General features: G+C 53.4%; 1 protein-coding gene across 1 annotated transcript in view; it reads right to left on the bottom strand.

The window, feature by feature from the left end:
* SLCO2B1 (solute carrier organic anion transporter family member 2B1) overlaps window positions 1-22,435 on the bottom strand; it is a 58,477-nt gene that overhangs the window by 23,427 nt on the left and 12,615 nt on the right. Inside the window, exons 2-7 of the mRNA XM_024572754.3 lie at window positions 16,292-16,422; window positions 15,032-15,169; window positions 13,509-13,671; window positions 11,586-11,816; window positions 11,238-11,336; window positions 8,827-9,005 (exon numbers count right to left, since the gene is read on the bottom strand). Coding sequence (XP_024428522.1) covers window positions 8,827-9,005; window positions 11,238-11,336; window positions 11,586-11,816; window positions 13,509-13,671; window positions 15,032-15,169; window positions 16,292-16,422 — 941 coding nt within the window. The remainder of the gene's footprint in view (window positions 1-8,826; window positions 9,006-11,237; window positions 11,337-11,585; window positions 11,817-13,508; window positions 13,672-15,031; window positions 15,170-16,291; window positions 16,423-22,435) is intronic.

Genomic DNA, 22,435 nt, shown 5'->3' with positions numbered 1-22,435 from the left:
CCAGCCAGGGGAATAACTTCTTTAGTAAAAGTTTGCCTTTGCCTTAAGCAAGCCCTGTCCGATGTTTTGGTTCATCTAGGTTAACACACCTTTGAAAAGCCTTTTTTTTTTCCAGACCCTTGGGAAGCCTAACCACCCTTAAGGGAGCACATAATCTTGGTAACCATCCTGCAATCAAATCCTTGCCTTGCTTCTCCCACCTTCATTTAGTCTTCCTTAAATTCCCTCCTGAATTCCAAATGCATAACGGAAGCTGCAAAACTGCTTCTCCAGAGCATTTGAGACCTTGCTCCTCGGCATTGCCATCGGTTTGGCTCAAAGAAACACGTAAAAATTATCTACAGGTTTGGAAGTTTCTTATTTGACATGAATGTTTTTACACGTATGATATACTAAAATGAGGATATTTAGATATGGTGGGTTACATAAAATATATTATCCAAATCAGTATCTTTTAGTTTTGAATGTGTCTCCTAGAACATTTAGATTTAGCACATGTGGCCCACATATTTCTTTTGGACATGCTGCCTAGAGAGAACGAGAATCTCCTCATCCTGTCTCAGTCCCAGACAAACCCATGAGGGAGGGCCACCCGAGCCTGGTGGCGGGGTCCTGAGGGAGGGGGTGCTGGGAGTGAAGTGCTGCCCCAGGAATGAAAGCAGGAAGGGCTGTGATAGATTGATAACTCCCAAGCCGTTCTCATCGCGCAGGGGTGAGTTTTCCCTTAGACAGGCAGAACCCTGCGAGTTCCAGCCTGAGGCTCCTCCTCCTCAAGTAAACAGTTACAAAAACAAACACGACGTCCTCTGTGGCAGCAGGTACAGCCAGCCCTGCGGGTTCTGCACTGCACTGTCTCTTCACCCGGGCAGCGAATTCCCACAACCATCTGCAGCAGGGGTTACTACTACACCTACTTTACAGGAGAGGAAACTGAGGCCCCAAAAGGGGGTGTGTCACCCAGGGAGTACTTGGCAGAACAGGCTCTCGGACCCAGGCCCTCTAGTAGCCCTGTCCCGCCCGTCTCATGCTGTGAAAAAGAATATGGGACTGGAGATGGAAGGGGAGGGGTACTTTCAGGGGCTGGGGGATCAGGGAGGCATAGTGAGACAGGCCAGTGAGCCAGGCCAAGCACAATAAGGAAACCGGGGCAGACAGTTAAATGGCCAAACAGTTTACAGCCATCTAGTAAATTGCAAAATCCTATCTTCCCTAACCTAAGACACGTAAGAGTGAACAATTTACACTTCCCCTCCCAACTAGAAGGTAAAATAGCTTAAATCACCTTACTCTGAGAGATAGATAACAAAAATCTAATTAGTGCCATCTGTGCCAACCATAGCCGAGGATGGATGAAGTCAGGGGGATAAGCCTCATTTCGGGACATCTCTCTTTTGGACTATTCTATTTTATTAAGATCCTCCCCTAAGCCCTCCCCGAAACTCCCAGCCTTTAAAACCCTCAAGACAAAGCACCCAGAGAGCACTTTCCCTCTGGGGAGCACACCTGTGCCTTTCCCTCCCCCCTCTTCTTCCCACCAGGCATGTCACCTTTGCCTTTCTCTTCCCTAAATTCCAAAGGCCCTACCTTTGCTTCTGTGACTTGTTTCCTGAGCCTGCGCAGCTCAGCTGGCTGACTTCTACGACCTCTGCAACTTTCTTCACTTATAATTTGAGTTCTTGGCTCTGAATTCTTTGCCAAACTCAAGAACCAAGGTCCAATTTCACCACCAACATCACCAGTAACAATACCACAGCAAAAGTGTGCGGGGGGGTAGTAGGGTCTCTGGGGCAGGAGCTGGGGCAGAGCCGAGCGGTTTGTAGGGCCAGGCTAGGGACGAGGCCTTTATCCCACAGGTGCCTGGAACGCTGATCATCCCTCGCTCCCATGCCTGTGCTCTCCGCCATTTCCGCCCGTCTGTCCCAGATCTGTTTGGAGGACTCCTAACTAAGAATGGGCTCCAGAAACAGGAAATGTGCCTTTGCTCAGAGCAGGGCTTGGAGTGCGACCCATCTGGCTGCGGTTCTCCCAGGTCAGCAGGCTGGGCTGAGGGAGCTGGTTAGAATTTCCCCTCTTGGGCCGATGTGCTGACTTCTGCAAGGCTGCAGGACATGGGGCCCTGTGTGGTCTGGTGCACGGAAGGCCCTACCGTTTGTCAGGCCACCAGGGATCTGGGAGCTGTCCTCAGAAAAAGTGAATTTCTAGAAGGCTCTGATTTGGGGCTGTGTCCCCTGCCCCAAGGAGCCAGGGCTGACCCTTGGTGAGTGATGTGGAACCCTCGACCAGCCCTCGGCTTCCATGCATTCCACGCGGCCACGGAAAGCAGCCACAAGGACGGGGCTATCCACTGAACTTCCTGTCTCTTGCAGGAGGGAGGCAGAGTGCCTGGAGACGTGGACTTCTTCGAGGAACGCAACATGCTTCTGGCTTTCTTGTAATGAGATTTGTGCACCTGGCCCTGCTTCTCTGTTCCTTTAGCTGCCAGAAAGCCCAAAACCAAATGAGAAGTTCCATCGCACCAACCGAATGTATCTTTATGGTCCACACTTTGATGTTTCTGTCTCTCAAAGTTTATTCTGATAAACTTTGCTTTTATTTCTTTTTCCTGCTCCTTGGTCTTGACCGAGTGATTCGGCACGGCTCTGGCCACGTTCTGCCTGGGTCTGAATCCCAGCTTCAACCCTCACTAGCCGTGTGATCAGGTTATTCAAGCCCTCTGCAACCCAGCCCCTCGGGGGTACCGTGGAGGTAGTAGCGAAACCTACTCTATAGGTGGGTTATGAAGATTGAGTGAGAGAAGCCGTAAAGGGCTTCGAGCGGCGCCCGGCAGTGAGCAGTGCATGTCAGCCTAACTTCCCACGTGTTTACCAGGGCTGAGCCTGTGTTTGGTGCGAGCGGCCTGAAACCTTTTGTGGAATATAGAGAAGGTAGAATATAGAAAATCATGTAAAGAGAAAATTAGGGGAAAAAAAGGTAAATTTCCCACTATTTTTCCTCTGAAGAGTTGGCCTGATCAGAGAAAGATGCTAAGAACAAGCACTCCTGGTTACTGAACCTGCGGGTCAGGCTTTACACCGCCTACCTCACCAATTTGCCTCATTTCATTCTCACAAAAAACTCAAGATGTAGATTTTATGGTCATGCCCATTTTACAGATAGCAGAATTAGTAAGCGGAGGAGCCAGGCTCACACCAGGCCAGTGTGGTGCAGACACCATGCGTCTAACTCCCACCACGGGGGGGCCTCCCTCCGCCGCTGGGGGGCCTCGGACAGCGCGCAGGCTCTCCCGTGGGAGCCGTGGGCCAGATCAGCTGCCCATCAGCTCTCTTCCTCAGCCTCAGCCTCCTCCTCTGACAAATGGGGGTATTAAACTAGGTAAGTGTTTTTAAAACTGGTTTTTAGTAGCAGAACCCTTTTTCTAATAAAAATCTCACTCAAAAGACTGGAACAAAAACACCTAAAAGTAGAACTCATCTGACTGAAGTGCATGTGTGTGTGTCTAGGGGGATAGAAGGCCCTTAGCTTTGCTGGGAGCCACCTCTACTCAGTCTCCTCATGGTGACAGGCTTGGGCTGCTGTGGGGAGAAGTTTGAAAACCCCTTGGGGCTCTGTAGGGAGCATGTCACCCAAAGGGCCCTATAGCTCCCCAGGAAGCTCTGATATGCACCAGGCTGGGGAGGGGGAGCCTCTCCTTAGCCCTTTGGGGCCGAGACCTGGCCTTGTGTATACTGGTGCAGGGGAGGTGGTGCTGGCCAAGCTCTGGGCACAGCCTGCACCGTCTCTGGGCCTCAGTCCCTTCAGCTGGAAGATGGAGGGGGTTGAACTGAATCATCACACAAGACCTTTTACCTTAGAGAGTCGATATGGGGTGAGGGTGGAGTCACAAGTCCTGGAGGGCCAGGCCTGGAGAAGGACCCAGAGGGCTCTCAGGCCAATGGAAAGGGGTCTGGAGGGAGTGATACTGGGCCCAAGGAAGACCCAAATCACCTCGGACCTCGCAGGGCCTGCAGAGGGAGCATGAAGTCCCAGGGAACGGGGGGCCTCCTGGCTGGGCAGACCTCAACAGACCCAGCACACATCTCAGGTGTTAAGGGCCATTGCTACCGCCCACCCCTGTGGCCGTCCTTGGCCACTCTCCCAAAGAAGCACATCGAGGTTAATGACTGGGAGACAGTGGATTTCACAAACTCTTTGGCCAAAATTCTAGTTATTTAGAAAAGTGAATTTTGGGAATCACATATCATTTGAGTCATAAAATCTTAGAATAATAGAACACAAGTACTTGAGAATCTCCAACTACTAGAAACTCAGAACTTTAAAACCTGCCTGGTGTGACTCAGTTGGTTAGAACGTCACCCCACAAAGCAATTCCCGGTCAGGGCACACGCCTGGGTTGCAGGTTCAGTCCCTGGCGGGGGCACATGCGAGAGGCAACCAATTGATGTCTTTCTCTCACATCGATATTTCTCACCATTGCTTTCTCCCTCCCCTTTCTCTAAAATAAATAAGTAAATAAGTAAATAAATAAACACCTTTTAAAAATAAAAATAAAATAAAACCACATAATTATTGAATCCCAGATTCTAGGAGATACTCCAGAATAACAGCGGTGCTTAGAGGCTGGGCAGGAGCAGGGGATCTCAACAGAGAAAGCCCTTCCCAGCCCCGGACCCAGCTCTGAGGGCAGGCCTCAGACAGACCTGAGGGTGTGGAGGGCACAAAGCAGGGCTGGCTGGCTGGGGCCCTACCACCACAAGGACAGGCGGGGCCAGACAACCTCCTCAGGAGCCCCTAAGAGACCATCTTTACCCCACAGATTCTGCAGAACCACCTGCCAGGGGTCCTGGGGCTTGGCAGGACCTTAGAGATGGGCAGCTTGTGGATAGGGAGACTGAGGCCTGGAGAGGGGTACGATCTGTCATGGGTCACTCCTAGAAAGGTGTTTGGCTGGCCACCAGAGCTCTGCAGTAACAGATACAGGGACAGAGCCGAAGGCAGGAAGGCAGAGCTCCTGTCCCCTCCCGTGCCCTGTACGGCTGCCCCCATCCCTCATCTCAGTCTTCTCTGTGGAAACTGTTCATGCTCCCCGGCCCCCAGGCAGAGAACCCGAGCTGTCACTCATCAAGCCCTGCTGTCTGCCCCTGGCCTTCCATCCCCACCTGAGGGCTTTCTGGGGCGAAGGCTGCGTGCGGGATGCATCCCTCTGTCTTGAGACAGGGAGCCATTTAGAGGAGACATCGCTGAACCCAGAAGACCTTGTCCAATCTTCTGCCCATTGTACAGACAGGGAGACTGAGGCCACGGACCTTCTCTGGGTCACACAATCCTTGTATTACACACTACCATCTCCTGGATACCATTAAAAACTGCACTTCTGTCTAGGAGGGCATTTAGGGAACCCCAGAGCCTGGGAGGGGATGCTCAAAGGGATTTCAGAAGTAATCCATTCTTCACTTTGTCCCCCTGTCTGTTCCCACTCCCTGAAGAAGATAACACATCCTACGTCTGGGGACCTGGATTTTCCGACAGCCGAGTGCATCTAGTTGGGCCCTTCCTCCTGGTCCATCCCTCTCTCCGTCAGTGGCCTGAGTGGACTGGGCCAGGCCGAATAACTGTAAGCAGACACAGTCAAGGCGGCCTCAGGAGGCAGGGGAACAATTCCTCCCACATCAATATTTATGGCCTAAGAGCTGCTGGAAGATCATCATGTTCTCAGCCTTTGCTTCTTTTTTAAGAACCTCTCACCCCCTTTCCTCTCTACTCCCCATCCCTGATGTGCTGGCAGAATGAATGCAGACAGCCAGACAACTTCACAGCCCAGGAACCAGGCATCACAGGGACACAGCTCTTAAAATCTGAATCTCTGCATCACAGCAGCTTCAATTCAAGGAGCTACGCATTCTCAGAATCTGAAGCGTTCAGAATATGCTGCAGGAATCTAACCACAGCATCTTACAGGACAGAACAGAATAGGGAACCTACTTGCTCAGGGTCATGTGACTGGCATGTGGCAGAGCTCAGCACAAACAAATCTGTTCCCCCTATTCCATCGCAAGGCCCACATGGCTGTTCTTTCTGTTCAAATTTAGGACTCAACTTGGAGATTATCCATAAACAGCAACCCAGTGCTAAGAACACTTCCCCAAGTTCTAGGAATTCTAGCTCTTTCAAAATTTTGGCCTGAGCTAGGCAGAACCGGGAAGGACCATCTGTGGTTCCCAGCTTTCTTCTTCCCCCAAAACTGGTTCCTCTCCAGCGCCTGCCTCACCCGACTCTGATCTAGCATCAGCCTAGCCCTTCTCTGTCTCTGGGATGTCCCATAGCGCAGCAGCCCCCAGGTCTGCGGAGTCCCCCTCCTGGGTGGCTCCTGGACTCACTCCCGTGCCCCAGCTCATTGCCGGTGCACTGGTTCCTCCCTGGACCAATGGCATGCTGCCACCTCAGTCTCCCTGCCTCCAGCCGCTCTCTGCACGCTCCCCTGTCTATTACAGTCCAGTCTCTGCCTCCCATCTTGTGATAGAACCACAGGATCCCCCCGCCCCCCACCGCTGCTGTTAAAGCTGATAGGCAAGGCTTGTCCTATTCTGGCCCCTGCTGGCTGTTCCAACCTCATTTTCCTTTGGTGCCCCCCAACACACCCTGTGCTCCAGCAGGGGGATGAGGAGGTGGGGCCCTTGAAGCAGCCTAATCTGAGGTCAGGCAGACTTGGGCTCAAGTCCCAACCTCTCTAGGCAGAGACATATTCAGCCCTTGCTCCTAGGCCCCAACTTTCCTGCTCTAAGAAGGAGACTGCATGGTATATTACAGCCAACATTTAAATGCACCAACAGCCACATTAAATAGAATTATTCTTGCTGCAAAATATTCAACATGATTTTTATAAATGTCCCTTGGAAATTAGAACTGTTTAGCAACAACTAATTTAATCGATGCTTGTGATTTTTCAACACTGACTTCCTGTGAAATAATTATATGTTGTATGTTGTACACATGCAAGCCCTGCCCCAGTTCCCTACAGAGAGCACCTAACACTCCTGTAAATAGGCACGCTGGAATTTTTCATTCTAACATTTAGCCTCTGACCCTGGTTCCTGATGCAGAGTTCCTAAGATCTTTGGAACTTCCTGAGTGACAGGAGTCTCTTTTATTTTAAATAGGAGATTTTGGGGGGCTCCTGGATAAAGACTGGTCACCAGAAAGACTAAGCTATGATTGAAACTTTCAGCTCCATTCCTTCATACATCAGAGAGGGGACAGTGGCTGGGAGTGGAGATCATGCCTATGTGATGGAGCCTCCCAATTATATGGGGCTTGGCAGCTTCCAGGTTGGGTCGGGGGGCACATCCACGTGCTGGCGAGTGAGCTCCAGCACTCGGGATCCCCCCAGCCCTCTCCTATGTAGCTCTTCATCTGGCTGTTCATCGGTGCCCTCTCTCATATCCTTTATCGTGCGATAAACTGGTAAACGTGGGTCGGTGTTCCCTGAGTTCCGTGAGTTGTCCTAGCAAGTCCCTGAATCCAAGGAGAGCTTTGTGGGCAGCTCCGATCTGTAGCCAAGTTGCGCAGAAGCTGTGGGGAACCGGGGACCTACTCCTTGTGATTGGCAGTCTCATGGGACTGAGCCCTTCACCTGTGGGATCTGATGCTGTCTCCAGGTAGAGAGCGTCAGGGTGGAGTTACATTACAAGATACCCAGAGGATGTCACCAAAAATCTGGCCACAGAAGTGCTGTGTGTGTGAGTAGGGAGAAGCCCAGGAGTGCCGTATCTTTACACTCCCATGCTTGGGGAAAGAAAAAATCTAACACAAACTTTCAGAATACAATAGAATGCGTATGACTATTTAACAATGGATGAAATTGACATTACTGGTATCATTGAGCATATATAAAATTTCTATTTTGTCATTTTCTTTTGCATTTTGGAGCCAATTTGTTGTTTTTCAGGCCTTATGTTTCTGTGGGTCCCTGGGAAATTTGAAGGCTCTTGGCCCAGAATCATCTCTCCTGCCCAGTGACTCACACGGTCCTGCCCTCTCTTACCAGCTGTGACGCTGGGCATGTCCCTGCACCTGCTGGGTCTCAGTGTCCTCCTCGGGAGAAAGACCACTCACCCCACAAACCGAGCAGGGGGATTCAGTGAGATTCCCCTGGAGCACCTCACCCATTTACTTATTTTTACTTCTCAGTGAGTCTTTGTCCTGACTAGGCTGTGCCTGTTTTAAGGGTAGAGACCACGTACTGAGCTCCAGGGTCCAGTCTGATGCCTGGTGCAGGGAGGCACTCAATGCACATTTGCCCCCTCGCTGTCTCTAAGTGTGTCATTTCCATTGCCAAGTCCTTTGCCCAGGCTGTTTCCACGCCAGGAATACCCCTCCCTCTCTTTCCAGGCTTCCACACACATCCTTTAAAACCCAGCTCAATCCCTCCTCTTGGGAGAAGTGTTCCCAGACCCCCACACACTCCTCCCAGTTCTCAACATCGCTGGAGCGTGTTCAGAATTTACAAAGAAAACTTTAAGTGACAAGCAGAGAGCAGTAGTGTAGTTGTTAGAACTAGGGCCACAGGCACAGGCAGGCTGGGGTTCTCATCCTACTGCTGCCCTTGCTGGCCTTGTGATCTTGGGCAGGTCGCTTCCATCTCTGGCCCTTGATCTCCTCAGCTGTGGGAGGGCAGGAAATACTCACTGTGCAGGGCTGTTGGGGGGATGCAAGGGGCTTTGTAAGCTGTGAAGTGCAGTGCCCAGGAGGGATGAAGTCTAATGTTACAAAGGAGGACAAGTTGGTGGGGGCCAGAGCCTGGACGAGGGTGGGGACATAACAGGAGCTTACTTTGCTGACGACTGCAAAGACCCTTCGCCGGAAGAGAAGCTCATGTTTCTCCTTGGGCATCTCCCTGGGGAAGAAGAAGTAGGGGGTGGCAGCCAGGGCCACCACGCCAGCGGAGATGAGGAAGCCCAGCCACCAGGCACCCACCCATCGGGGGTCCTTCGAAGTCAGGTTGATGCCACCTGGAAGAGAAGACCGTAGTGATATTAGGTTCAGGGTGGGTTGTCACTTCTTGGCCACCACACTGGGACTGACCTCTGAGACATAAGGTAGGCCGGACAGGGTGTCAGGAGATCTGGGTTATAATCCTGGCTCTGCCCTTTATGTCCTGCGTGACCTTGGGCAAGTCCCTGACCACATGTGGGCCTCAGCTTTCTCAGCTACCAAGGCAATGGGTATAGTGCTCAAGGTCATAGACTTTGGAAATGGACTGCCAGCTCTGAATTCCATTACTAACAGAACTTCGGGCAAGTCATTTAACCTCCCTGTGCCTCAGTTTCTTCCTCTGTAACACACAGATATCGGCAGGGCCTCCATCAGAGGGTTGTTGTGAGGATCACAGGAATGAGTACGCGCAGAAAGCATAGCGCGGTGCTGGCACGCAGTGTGCTCTGTGCAGGCACTGGCTCCTCCTCATTTTGCCCCCACGACTGCGATTGTCATTATTAAGCTGACGGTTAGGACTACTCTTGTGGTTCTCAGACCTGCAAGATGATTAAAATCACCAGAGGCATTTATCAAAAATACCTGGTCTTACCCAAGACCAACTTAGAATGACCACGGGGTGGGGTGGGAAGGTGACCAAGGAATCAGTACCTTTAACAAGCCCTCCAGATGATTTTGATCTCCCATAAGGTGTAACTAGAACTAGATTATTCCAGATGTATCTCCTGTCTGGAGCGCCCCCATTCCCCATCAAACCTCTAGACCCCAAGGCTTCTTGGGTACCTCCCCCTTCGATCGCCACAGTGTCTGCAAACACTGTGTAGTAATGGGGATGTGTGAGGACTCCAGCCCACGAGTCAGACTGGTTCCCAGACAGCTGACCCTGAGCTCCTCCACAGCAGGGGCCAGCGCACGCAGTTGGCACCCAGCAAATGTACCTATACACTGGGGCTGGAGTAGGCTTTAGCACAGATACCTCCTCCGCTTAGTATTCCCCCTGCTTCTGTGCCAGGCTGGGGAGAGTTCACACCTGCATCTCCCCAACTCCTCTGCCTCTCGCAAAGCGGTCTGTGCCTGCCATGGATACAACCTGCCCACCCATGAAAGCCCACAGAGAGAAAGAAGGATTAGGTTCACAGGAATATCCCGTCTGTCTGTGGAGGTGCCACCTGTGTAGGATGACGCCAACAGTCAGAAAACACACCCTCTTGCCCTGAGCTGGGATGTGTCTTGGAAACTAAGGAAGCCTTGGTTCCCGAGGGAGAGAGGAGTTACTTTGGCTCCTAGGCCCAGCTTTCAAGAAGAAGGGGAGGTGCAATTGGTGCAGGGCTCTTTCAGTGGCTGTTGTTCAGAGCTGCCCAGTCCTGTCCTGGCTGGAGGTTCTGGTGAGCAAAACTGGAATAAGAAGCAGAATCTACATGTCCTCCCACCCATTCCTGCATCACCTGAGATTTCTAGGGCTCTCTGGGAAATCCCCGGGTGAGGGATAGGACTTCCGAGCAGCAGAAGGCATAGCTGGGGGCTCAGAACTGCTTGGTGTGACAAGCAGGCAGCTGAGAAGCCACAGTGACCCATTCTAAAAGGAACCCTCTCCCACTGCCCGCAGGGCGCCAGAGTGCCAGGGGCCCCCAAACTCCTCCCTCTTGGCTGCCTTCATACCAAGCTTCGATCCCACTCCTTGGCCCACTCTGACCACTACCTGGATCAAGAGACCACTGGTCCCCAAATGGCGCCCTTAGCACAGGTTCCCAAACTCTGAGGTGGTCAGAACTGGAAGGGTCCTTTGAGGCCACCCAATGAATTCCCACCAGAGAGAGGCCCACAGGAACTGAGCCCTACTCCGACAGCTGTCTGTGGCGTGCCAATGTCCTGTCTGTTTCACCTGGCTCTTTTCCCCTAAAGATGGGAGCGCCCTGCAGGCTAAGAGAGTGCATGCCCCTGTCTGCCCGCAGTGCATCTGAGCATGGGGCTGGGTGACTCCGGATGGAACAAGGTGAAGACACAGTAACAGTGACAACGAGCACAGCCCCTCCTCTGATAGAGCTTCACGGCTCGTTTCCACCATCGCACCGGGTTCTGGTTGCGCCTTTGGGAGGTAGACAGGACAAAGACTACCTCAAAGATGGGAAAAGAGAGAGGTTAAGAGGCACGTCCAAGGTCAGCGGGAATGTGGGATTTGAACCTGGACGCCCTGTCTCCTAAGAGAACAACGGTTAGTTAGCTAGTATCTGTGTGCTCCTGGGGCTCACCTTCTGGCATTCGGTTAATGTCCACGTAAAGACTCAGCATGAGGCCGCCCAGCCCATAGGCCATGCCCGGCCCCATCATCGTCACAGCAAACAGGATCCCTGCAACACAAAACCTAGGTTAAACCGCTCCATGCCCAGCTTCCCTCAGGGGGTCAGTGCCTGCCCACTGGGCAAGAGCAGCCTGTCTCCCCGGCTTCTGCCTAGAAAACTTTCTAGGGTTTCTCTGGACTTTTCCTGGCCCCATGGGAGAGAGCCCAGCCACCCCGCCTCCTCCTCACTCGAGGCCTCTGGTCCTGCTGCCCGAGCCTGGCCCTCCCTCCGAGCCCGAGGAGCGGGTCCCTTTCTCACCGAGGTAAAGGGGCGAGTTGTTGTTGTGGGCAAAGTCATCGATATAGGAGATGCCGAAGGGCTGGATGGGCACGCTGCCCACCCCGAGCAGGGTCTGCGCCGTGAACATGATGGCCACCAAAGCCAGATGCTTGGCCTCCGTGTAGCTCGAACAGCTGCTGCCATTGGAGGGGGCCGGAGCCAAGGTGGTGGGCTGGCACAGGGAAGCCTCGAAGTTCTGCGGCATGTCCACTGAGAGGTGATAAGAAGTATTAGGACAATTGCTAAGACTTTTATATAGCACTTTCTGGATACAAGGTAAGTGCGTGTGTATTTTAATCATCTGACCTCAGGGAGGGGTGCTCTCATTATTCTTATTTCCCAGATGAGGGGGCTGGTGCTCAGGCAGCAACTAGCAAGGGGCAGGGCGAGGCTGGAACCCAGGTGGCCTGGCTCTGAGTTCACCCTCTGAAACCACCCCGTGCACCCTTTCTGAGCAGAGTGGGTTTGTGCCCTTGGGTGGGGTGGGTCATCAAAGGTGACTGAGTTTGAACTGGGTTGAGAAAAACAAACAAGCTTTTCCAGAAAAAGAAGGTGGGAAGGACTATTCCAGGAAGCGGTCGCCGTACATTACAAATCCGGGGGCTAAGAAGCTCAGCACTGCTGGCCCCAGAGTGTGAGGGGCAAGGCCAGGGCTGAAGGCAAGGCCGGGCGGGGGAGGGATGCAGGGGCTGGACTGGTGTTCTTGGCCTTCGTGCTGGGGTGGGCTCAGTTTGGGACCCAGACTCAAAGTTCAGTAAAGGGGCGTTTCTTAATTTAGTAGCGCACATTTGTTCCTTGCAGCTCACCAATATTTGGTGAGCAAACTTAAGGAGACCCTCGTGTTATTATTATCCCAAGTGTGGTCTAGAAGTGGCCTTCCCTCTGTGGCCTGCCCAGCTAGCTGGAAGCAGCTGGGGCTTGGAAAGAAAGCTGGGTGGACCAAGGTTAAAAATCCGGACCTTCAACTGAGCCTGCCTGGGCCAAAGACTGTGACACTTTCTAGCCTCTGGGCCTCAGTTTCCTCATCTCTCAAGAGAGTCCCCCAGAATGGAAGCGCTACAGAAATACAGAATTCAGAGACAGGATAATTCAGCCGTTCAGGGCACAGGTTCTAGGGCCAGGCAACCAGGGCGAGTCATAGCTCTGCCACCTGTGTGCCTTGGGAAAGTCCCTGCCCCTCTGAGCCTTGGTTTCCTCAATTGTAAAATACGATAACGGTAACACCTGCCCGTGGGGCTGTGAACATGAAGAGTGGTGAGTGGCGGGCGGGCGGGTGGGAGAAGGAAGGAAGGAAGCAAGTGCTCAGGCTGCCTGGGTCATTCTGTAAGGGACGGGCATCCATCTGACAAGAACGCCCTGGACAAAACCCCACTGGGCTGAACAGGGGCTTCACGACTCCTGCCTAAAATTCTTCCATTTTTAAATTTGTTCATTTCCTTATTCATTCTTAGTTTCCTCAGCATCTTGGCTGCTTGTGAGGATTAAATGCATTAATACAAGCACAGTGCTTAGAACGGAGTCCAGTGCGTAGTGAGTGGTGGGTGATACTGTTCGTATTCCACAGACATCTCCCGAGGACCTACAGGACCTACTACTGCCAGGTCCCAAATAGGCTGTGTGTCAATTCACCTCCACCTCACAAAAAGCAGTGGCAGGCAAGCAGGCCCTCACCAAGACTGGCTCAGAGAGCCTCACCCCAGGACTCCACCCCCCCACTCCCAGGACCACACAAGGGATCCACTCAAGTTAGGGCTGAGGGAATTGGTGGGGGTGGGCTGGGGAGGACTAGCAGGCGTCCTGGGAAGCTAGGCCCATCCTACACAATGAGGGCCTGGGGATGGGCCCCAGTGCGCAGATGCTGCTCTTGAGGTTCACCTCCCGCCCAGCGCATCCTGCCCTTACCCGGGCTGGCGCTGTCGTAGCGGTACGGCTCTGAGATGAAGTGTGGCAGGGCCATGAGCAGGCCCGCCAGGGCCACCAGGATAGCCCCATAGCCGATCAGTCGGGGTCGGTGTACCCTGCTGCCAAAATAGCTCACAAACACGATCAGGGCTGTGTTCCCCACCTGCAAAAGGTAAGGAGACCCATTAAAGTGGAGCAGAACCCAGAGCTAGGGGCTACACCACCCTCGCCTTTATTGCCAACCTCCGTGTTCCCCACTGCACAGTGGACTGGCTGGCTAAATAAGAATCAGAGTGTGGGTCCTCCTAGGAAGGGCAGAAATGAGAGCAGAGGGGACAAGTTTTGAAGTTCAATTTCATTTTGGAACATGGGTTGGATCCCATATTAGAATATGAAGAGGGGCTGTCAAGGAAAAGGGTTTCGAGTTTCTGGGATGTCGTGAATGAGAGAAAAAAATAAAGTTTAAAGCCAGATGACTAAGTCTTGGAATTTTGAGGCTTGGAATCAAAATCCTAGGTTGTGGCACAGGAGGGGCTTCAAGAGCTCTCGGGTAAGAGGCAGGCTCTTCCGTCAGAAGCTGGGGCGAGCATCCCACTCCACTGCTTACTGGCTGGTGGCCATGGGTGAGGTCCTCACCCCCTGAGCCCCAGGTTTCTCACTGGTGGAGTGGTGGAGTTGGTAGGAAGACTGACCCTGAGGGCCAGAGACAGAGAATGACTTGATCAAGGTCCCAGAAATCAATAATGATATTCTCTTCCCAGAGGTGGGGTCTAAGGGACATCTGGGAACTCTGTGTAGCTGGCAAAATTTGGGTTGGGAGGAATGTGACACATCACCCCCAGGGGAGAGAATTTCACAGAAATCGCTGGGGGTGGGGAAGAAAGAGAGTGCTCTCTGGACCGGCCTCCTGCAACATCTGGTGGGGGAGGGGCTGGGCACAGCTGGATTCCATCTCCAAATCCACCCGAAGCCGTTTACTCCTCTCTGGCTACCGATCCCAGAGGCAGAGGCTGCGGATCCTTGGACAACCCTGAGGACCAGACTTCCTGCCATGGCATCACCCCCTCCCCACCCACCCCACGGTTCCAGAGTTTTGCCTTTGACCTAGTTTAATGCTCTCTCCTTACTGTCGAAGTGACTTCCTCCGATTCCATCCAGGGACAGGCAATAAAGAAAAAGGAACCAAAGGGAAGGGGGCTGGATATGGGGATACTGGCTAGCTCTAAAATACCCCGTGCTCCCCACTAAAGTGACCCCAAGGACAGGATTGCCAATACTGTAACTTTACAGGGAGGGGGAGGTCTTCTCATTAGGCCTTGTCCTAACTGGTGGTTCATCCCTTTACTGGCCAGGACGATGCAGGAGAAGCCAGCTAAGGAGGTTCTGGGAGGCAGCTGTGACAGGGTTGCCTGCGGGCACTGGGAGCGGAAGGGTTTATGTTGGGGTAGCGAGAGAGGAGGAAGGGGGCTCGTGGGGGTGTGAGTCAGCTTCAGGTCCACCCCTGTGACAGGCAGGACCCGTACCTCATTGAAGGCAGCCAGCAGCCCTGAGGTCTGGCTGGAGAGGCCAAAGCGTTTCTCCACCGTTGAAATGGAGCTCTTTAGGTAGCCGGAGATCATGAGCTGGGCCAGCTGCAGCAGACTGTGGCACAGGACGAAGAACTGCCGGAAGGAGGGGCCGCGTGATGGCAGCAGGCAGAGGGACCGGGAGACAGCCGGAGAGGTGGAGAGACGGAGGTGGAATTGGGGAAAGTAGGGCCGTGAGAGGAGCAAAGAACAGAGATGAGGAAACAGGGGAGACAGACACGCAGGAGGACAGAGAGTAAGGGAGAGTCAAGGACAAGAGGAGAGAGAGAGAGTTATTGGAGTGGCCATAGTTTCCCATATGAAGATCAGAGCTTTCCTGGGTGCCCTCAGGGGCTCCAGGGTTTCCCTGAGACCCACATGGCTGACAGTAGGGTCTCCATAGAATAGTGACCCTCAGAGCTCCCGGGGCTGGACTGGGCCACCTCCCTATTCCACCTCCGACCCCTTTCTCCAGGAGGCTGTCCCACACCCTTCTCCACCTCACCCCCACTCCCCACCCACTTTACCCCTTGAGCTCCCCTGGGAGAACCTGCCCACACCAAATCCCCAAGCTGCCCACTCCACCCTACCCAGCCCCACCTCAAACATTCCCTCCTGCTTCCAAAAAAAAAAAGCAGAATTCCTAAGAAAAACTAGTGTCAAAGAATGAAAGAATAGAGTTTTTATGCCAGAGCTTAACAACATTCACTCTGCTTTTCAGAGCCTCATTTCCTCATGTACAGTGAGGACAATGTCCCTGCCCCGCAGGGTTACCATGGGAACTAAATAAGACCATAGGGGGGCAGCGTTTGGCACGGGGCCAGGCACCCTGTGGGGGTCAGTGGGTGCTTGGACGTTGAGGGCTGCCCCTTCCAGAGCCGGAACATCCCCTGTATTGACACAGGTTCGGGGTCCCTGCGGCCCTTCTCTTGCCCTCTAAGGAAATGAGAGGCAGGAGACTTGTCCCCCGCTGCCACAGAGCAGCCCCTTTTTCACTCTGAAAGGAGAGAACACGTACTGCACATTTTCCATGTGTCCAAAATCAAGCGAAATGCTTTCACAGATCATCCCTCTGACCCTCCCAGTCACCCATTGTACAGATGAGGAAACTGAGGCTCGGGAAGGCAGCAACTTGCTCGACGTTACACAGCCCGTCAGTGGCAGCGCTTGCCCTACCAGGCTTGGACGGCCCTGCCGCTGCTGGGCCCCGAGAGGTACCTTGATGTTGTGGAACACGCTTGGCCGCGAATCCTGAGATTCTGGGCTGGCCATGTCTCCGTGTGTATCTTCTGTGCCCATCGTGGCCTTGGGGTCCTTGTCTGGCATCTGGGGCTCCTCCCCCACTGGCCCTGTGGGACAGACAGCCAGGGGGTGAGAGGGAAGATGGAATCCGGAGGATGCCCTGAACCAGGTAGCCCAAGGTATTTCAGGGGTCGGTGAGGATCGGAGGGTCGAAGCACTTTCAGACTTCCTGCGCCCCAGGAGCTGAAAGGGTCCCTCCGAAGAGGGTGTGTACTCCTTGTGCCCACGTTGGCCAGACTCTGAGTGGGACCACCTGCTTCACACCGTCATTCCATTCCTAGCACAGACTTGCCTTCCAGGGAGAAGCTTCTGACCCATCACGCAATTCAAGCAGTGGCCCCAGTGGCCAGGACGCAGAGTGTCAGCTGCCTCAGGCCTACAGCGGTGAGACCCTGGTGCTCCTGGAGGCCGAGTCTGGTCTGGTTCTGGCTGGATTAGTCTAGAACCAGACATCTGGGGCCACTAGGATCAGGGGTGCGGGGTCAGGGCATGGTCCACAGTCAGGGCACAAAGACTTTTCCTGGGGGCAGTTGGAAGGACACCAAAACCCCCAAAGGGCAGCAGGCTGCGTGTAATCACAGAGCTAATCAGCCCAACCCCCAAACCACGCATCAAACCATGTTGTCGATTGGTGCAGAGAGGGCCCTCCTCAGAGGTCATCTATGTAACCCACCTCCCCACACAGAGGCCTCAAGTGCTGGGCTGACCGGGGAGGCAGAGCTGTGGTGGAACTAGATGCTTGGCCCTGTGACACACGTCAGTTCTCTCCCATGGGAGCCGTGGCAGTCACGTCGCATCGCGCTTATGGCAGGGAGAGGAAAGCTGAGCCCCTTCAGAGGCACCTCCTAGGGTCTCCAGATGGACAACCTCCCCCTGCCGCTCGTATGGAAGCCACCTATACCTTCCGGCAGCCCTGGCCTCCTTCCTCCCCTCCCCTCCCGGGGTCCCACTTCCTTCGGAAGCCCCCTCCATTGTTTCTTGTGTCTCTCATCCCAGCAGGAGTTTCCTCTCATTCAACGAGCTCCTTCTGGAGCCTGAAGACTGGCCTGAGGACACCTCTGACCAGAGAGGGGGCTGGGGACCCTCCATATCCAGGCCTGGAAGGCAAACCCAGGGGCGAGGATGCAGAGGCTTGGGACTGCCGCAAGCAGAGGGTTGGGGCTCCTCGCCCTAGATGCCGGGAGGCTGAGGAATTTTTTTTTAATTGAGATATAATTCACACACCATAAAATCCACTGACTTGAAGTACACGAGTCGGGTTTCAGAATAGTCAAAAAGTTATACACGGTCACCACAAATTCCACAGTGTTTTTTCCTCACCCCAGTAAGAAATGCCATACCCATTAGCAGCCACTCCCCATTCCTCCCTCCCCAGCCCCTGGTGTGAAGTGGTGTCTCATGTGGTTTTGATTTCTATTCCCCCAAGGGCTAGCAATGTTGAGCAATTTTTCATGTGCTTGTTGGCCATTTGTATATCTTCTTTGGAGAAATGTCTGTTCATAGCTAGAGGAGCTTGGCTGAGGAAATCACAGTGTGTGTGGCTGGGGAGGAGTCCCTTTTGGGGTCATAAATACTCGGAGGAAACAGGAGATCAAGTGAAAGAAAGTGACACCTGACAGGGAGGAGATAAGGGATTGGCTTCGGTGAAGGGTGAAGGGGAGTGAGGAAAACCCTGCAAAGCTCACTAGAGGGCTTCCCCACGCACCCACCCAGGTGATATTGGCAGCACCATTTCTAAGCCCCAGATGCTCCCACTGGCAGAGACCGGTGAGCCATGCCAGCACAGACGCTGCCTGCTCGGGAAGGTTTCCACAGCTCCATGCCTCTGGTGCTTTCATTGTCTCCATGCTTCAGATGAGGACGCCGAAGCTCAGAGGTAACTAGCTCTGCTGGTTGACATTGGTGCAGGGACTCAAGCTCAGGTCTCAGCCTCAACATCCCTCGATACAGGTTTGGTGAGGGGGAGAAGCACAGTGCTCTGGCCCAACCAAACCTGGCCTCCTGGAGCACAGCAGTGCCCACCAGCCAAGGGGCCAGGCAGGCCAGAAAATGGGGCTGGAACTGAGGTTGGGAGGGCAGAAGTCACTGACCTGGAGCCCCAGCTTCGAAAGAAACCCAAGGATGGAGGAGGGAGAGAGACAGGTCAGTGAACCAGCTCAGAACCTTCCACCTCCCTGTGTCCCACTCCACAGCCTTAAGCTCTGAGCAGAAGAAGGAAGCACTGGCCCTAATGCTCCGGGTTCTGAGAGCAACCATCTGTCAATGCATTGAGTGGTCAATCGGTCACTGACTGTGGCTGGTCAGGCAGATTTCCAGTCCCCTTTGAGCACTTCTTGGGGGCAGAGGCCTCTATAGGCCACAAGCACTCCAACTCCCTGGTGGAGAGCAAGACTCCCCTCGGAACGAGGGTCCTGAGTCCAGGGCTGTATGTTATCCTCCTGTGACATCCTTGAGGCCCTTCTTGTCCTGTGCAGACTGTCAGGGGCCAGCCTTGACAGGAGGGGAGCAGCTGTGGCAGTGAACTTGGGTCCGGCTGGAGTGGCCTGCAGGAATGAAGGGAGAGGCAGGGAGCCAAACCCCAGGAAAAAAATATCCCAGCCCCTTTCTTTCCCAGGAAGGCAATCAAGTTTTTTGTCCCCAGGTAGGCCAGGTGGTTCTAAGAGCTGGAGCCCACAGCCCCGGAGCTGGCAGGCAGGGGGCTTGTGAGCCCATCAGCGGTGCATGCTGGCCATCCACACGGGCACACTCATGTCCACCAGCTGGCAAGTCACAGTGTGGCGAGCCTTTCAGGAGACTTGTCTCTTTGCTCTGTCAGTTGGCCACCTGCCTGCAGCTGCTTGGTGAGCTGGTCAGTCACCCTGAGACCTGGTTTACCGGTTAGTGTGACTCTAGCTACCCCCTCTATGGCAGGAATCATCTTTCTTCACACCGGCTGAGTCCATGGTGACCAGGACCAAGGTTTCAAAGAGCTGTCAGAGAGGGAGAGGCGCCTTTCCTATCTGCTCTTTGCTGGAGAGGCTTGGGGACCTGCTTCCTCCATCCCTCCCAGCTGCCAACAGCAAATCCTAGGGCGGTGGCAGCTTCCCAAGTCCTCAGACCTGGGTCTGAACCCCAGCCCCACCACCACCAGCACGCTGTATGAACCTGGACAAGACCCTTCATTTTTCTGAGCCTGTTTCCTCATCTGTAAGGTGAGGACACAGCATCTACCCCAAGGAGAGAAGGCATCCAGGGCGCCTGGCACAGGCCTGGCACAACGCAGGCCCCACTGAGGACCACTGCCCTCCCTGCTCCTGATAAACTTCAAGCACCTCCGAAACCACAAGGCCCAACTGATCCCATTCCCTTCCACGCACACCTGACTCCTCCAACTTAACACCATCTCTGGATTCTCTCTCTCCCTCTCATCCAAGTCCTGGTCACCCACAACACCCAAGGACCTGGCCCCCTTCCCTCCATGCACATTCACTGTCTTGGGAGGCAACTGTCCAGGTTTGAATTCTGCAGACGCAATCCTGCCCCTGGGCCTTGGACCAGTGGCCCCTCGGCCTCTTCATCCGTGATTCGGGGATGATTGTCTCCATTTCCCAGTGCAGACAGCGTCCACTGGGAACCAGGCCCTTCCACCCCATATTCAGAAGGGACACTCAAAGCAGGAAACCACTCCTTAAGGTCCACATTAATTTGACTTTGATATTGCACAGTTGTCATTAGCACGTTTCCTCCTTACTCTTCCCTGATTGGCCAGACCACGCAAATGCTTGATTGTTTATTACAGAAACTTCCTGAAAGACTGATCAACTTTTCCAGGGAAACCATTAACAGAGTGTACCTGCACATTCTTGGAATCTCTCTTTCCCAAATCCTTACCATCCTGTTTCCACCCACAAATCCTGTACTGTTGGATCACAATTCTCACCCACTCTTAGTTGGGCTCCTCCTCAACCCCTCCCTCCCTGCACTGAAGGCCCACCTTAGTGCAAACTTCCAATTCTCAGCAAGTGCTGACCTTTCCTCCCACTCCGAGACTCAGCCAAAGTGGCTTTGTCCCTCTTCACAAACAATAGGCCTACCAATGGGTTGTGTCGGTAACGTGCATAGCAGGTGTTCAGTCAGTTTTGTTTTCCTCTCAATCACACAGCCAGCCTTTCTGTCAGCTCTCTGTCCTGCCGCAAACACCCCGCCTGCCTCCATACTTGCTGTGTGATAACAAGAGGCACCTGAGAACTGGAAAAAGTTCAACCCGAGTGCTGAGAAGGTGGGGGGCTGGGAGACCCAGCTCTCTGGCTCCCCTCCCCCTTTAGAGGAAGTGGCCTGGGTGGAGGAGCTTGTCCTAAGGGCGACCATAGTCGAGTAACACTGTGTCCGGCTGAGCTGGGCACACCTACCCACCCTCCTAGCAAACCTTTCAGGTGGCTGCGATGACTCCATAATACAGATGTGGAAACTGAGGCACAGAGAGGGGAGGGGACTTCAGGGTGCCAGGGCTGGTAAATGGAAAAGCCTGGACTGGATCCCAGATCTGTCTGACTCCTGGTCCCCAGCAACAACCACAAGATGGTGGCTCTAATGGTGGCCTTAGAACAAATGCAAAAATAATCCCCATGTAGCCGTTTTTTATTCCAGCCTGGTGTCCCTCCTGTGAATTGCCAAAGGTGGTTGCATGGGGACAGTCTGCCATTCTACTGATGGGGGACTGGAGAGTTGGTAAGTTTTAGTTTAAGGTAATAGTTAATAAGCCCAGTAGTTAATGCACGTGAGAAGCTATGTTTCAGGAACTGAAGGTGCGGTTCCCAGCTCCAGGAGACCACAGACGATTGACCCTTGTGCTCCAGAAGAGACCATAAGCAATCAAGGTGGCCTCCGAGCCACTGTGTTCCAGGGAGAGACAGTCCACTGCCCAGGACACAGGATACAGGACACAGATAAAGAAAATCACTGGTCAGCGGATGAAAGGATGTCAGGGGAAATTGCCGGACTGTGGCTTTTACCTGATTAACCTCTTTCCTGAATTCCAAATCCTTTACCTACACTTTTTTCCCCTTGAATTCCAACCCCCTTACCCACACTTTTCTTCTCCTTACAAAAAGGATCAGTTTAAAGTGGAATTTAAGACAGTTTGTTAGGGTACAAACCATCATGTTCCCAGACCGCCGGCCATCTGAATAAAGTGCCCATAAAGATTCAATCCCTGACTCTGCTTATCGGGTCTGGTGGGTGACAGGCAGCATGAAGGCCGGCTTTTCCAGTTTCACTACCAGCTGATTTTTTTTTAAAGACTTTATTCGTTTATTTATTTATTTATTTATTTTGCCTTTTGCACACCCCCAACTGGGGCCCTGGCCCACAACCCAGGCATGGCTATGCCCTGACTGGAAATTGAACCAGGTACTTTTTGTTTCACAGGCTGGCGCTCAATCCACTGAGCCATGCCAGCCAGGGCATACCAGCTGATTCTTTAGCTCATCAGTCAGTCAGTCAGAGCACTGGCCAGTCGATACCCCCTTCTGATGGCCTAAGAGAGCACGGTCAGGGCAAGGCTGGAGAGAGCAATGTGGTGAGAAGGGTGTGGCCTCCAGTCCAGACGACCTGAGGATGGTGGGAGTCCAGGACTCATAACCGGGGCCCAGACGTGCACTTTCAGGAGGGACGTGCTGAGAAATGCAGAAAGTTCTCACATCCTGAGGATGAAGGAGGAAGTCTTGGATCAAGCAGGGACAAGGCAATGACACTTTCTCTCTAGAATGTTCCAGCCTGCCCCTCTGCAGGGAGAATAAGACCAAGGATTACTTAGACCTGGTATGGCCTTGGGCCAACAATGAGACCTCTCGGAGCCTCTAAGATAAAATAGCAGCCTTGCCTCTCAGACCTGTGTAACGGTCACACAGGATAACACCCTCTGTCAACTCCAAGATGGCTCATAAATGCCAGTTTTGTCAGCCTTTGCCTCAAACTCACCAGGGATTCTATTTCCAGGTCTGGCCACGAGGCCTCAGAATAGCTTATTTTCCTTCCTATGGGGGACTCAGTTCCACCATTACTCTCTCACCTCCTTCTGAT

The sequence above is a fragment of the Desmodus rotundus genome, chromosome 5 (genome assembly GCF_022682495.2).
Source record: "Desmodus rotundus isolate HL8 chromosome 5, HLdesRot8A.1, whole genome shotgun sequence".
NCBI lineage: Eukaryota > Metazoa > Chordata > Mammalia > Chiroptera > Phyllostomidae > Desmodus > Desmodus rotundus.
The sequence above is the reverse complement of the archived record's forward strand: the minus strand, read 5'-3'. Positions and strand labels throughout refer to the sequence as shown.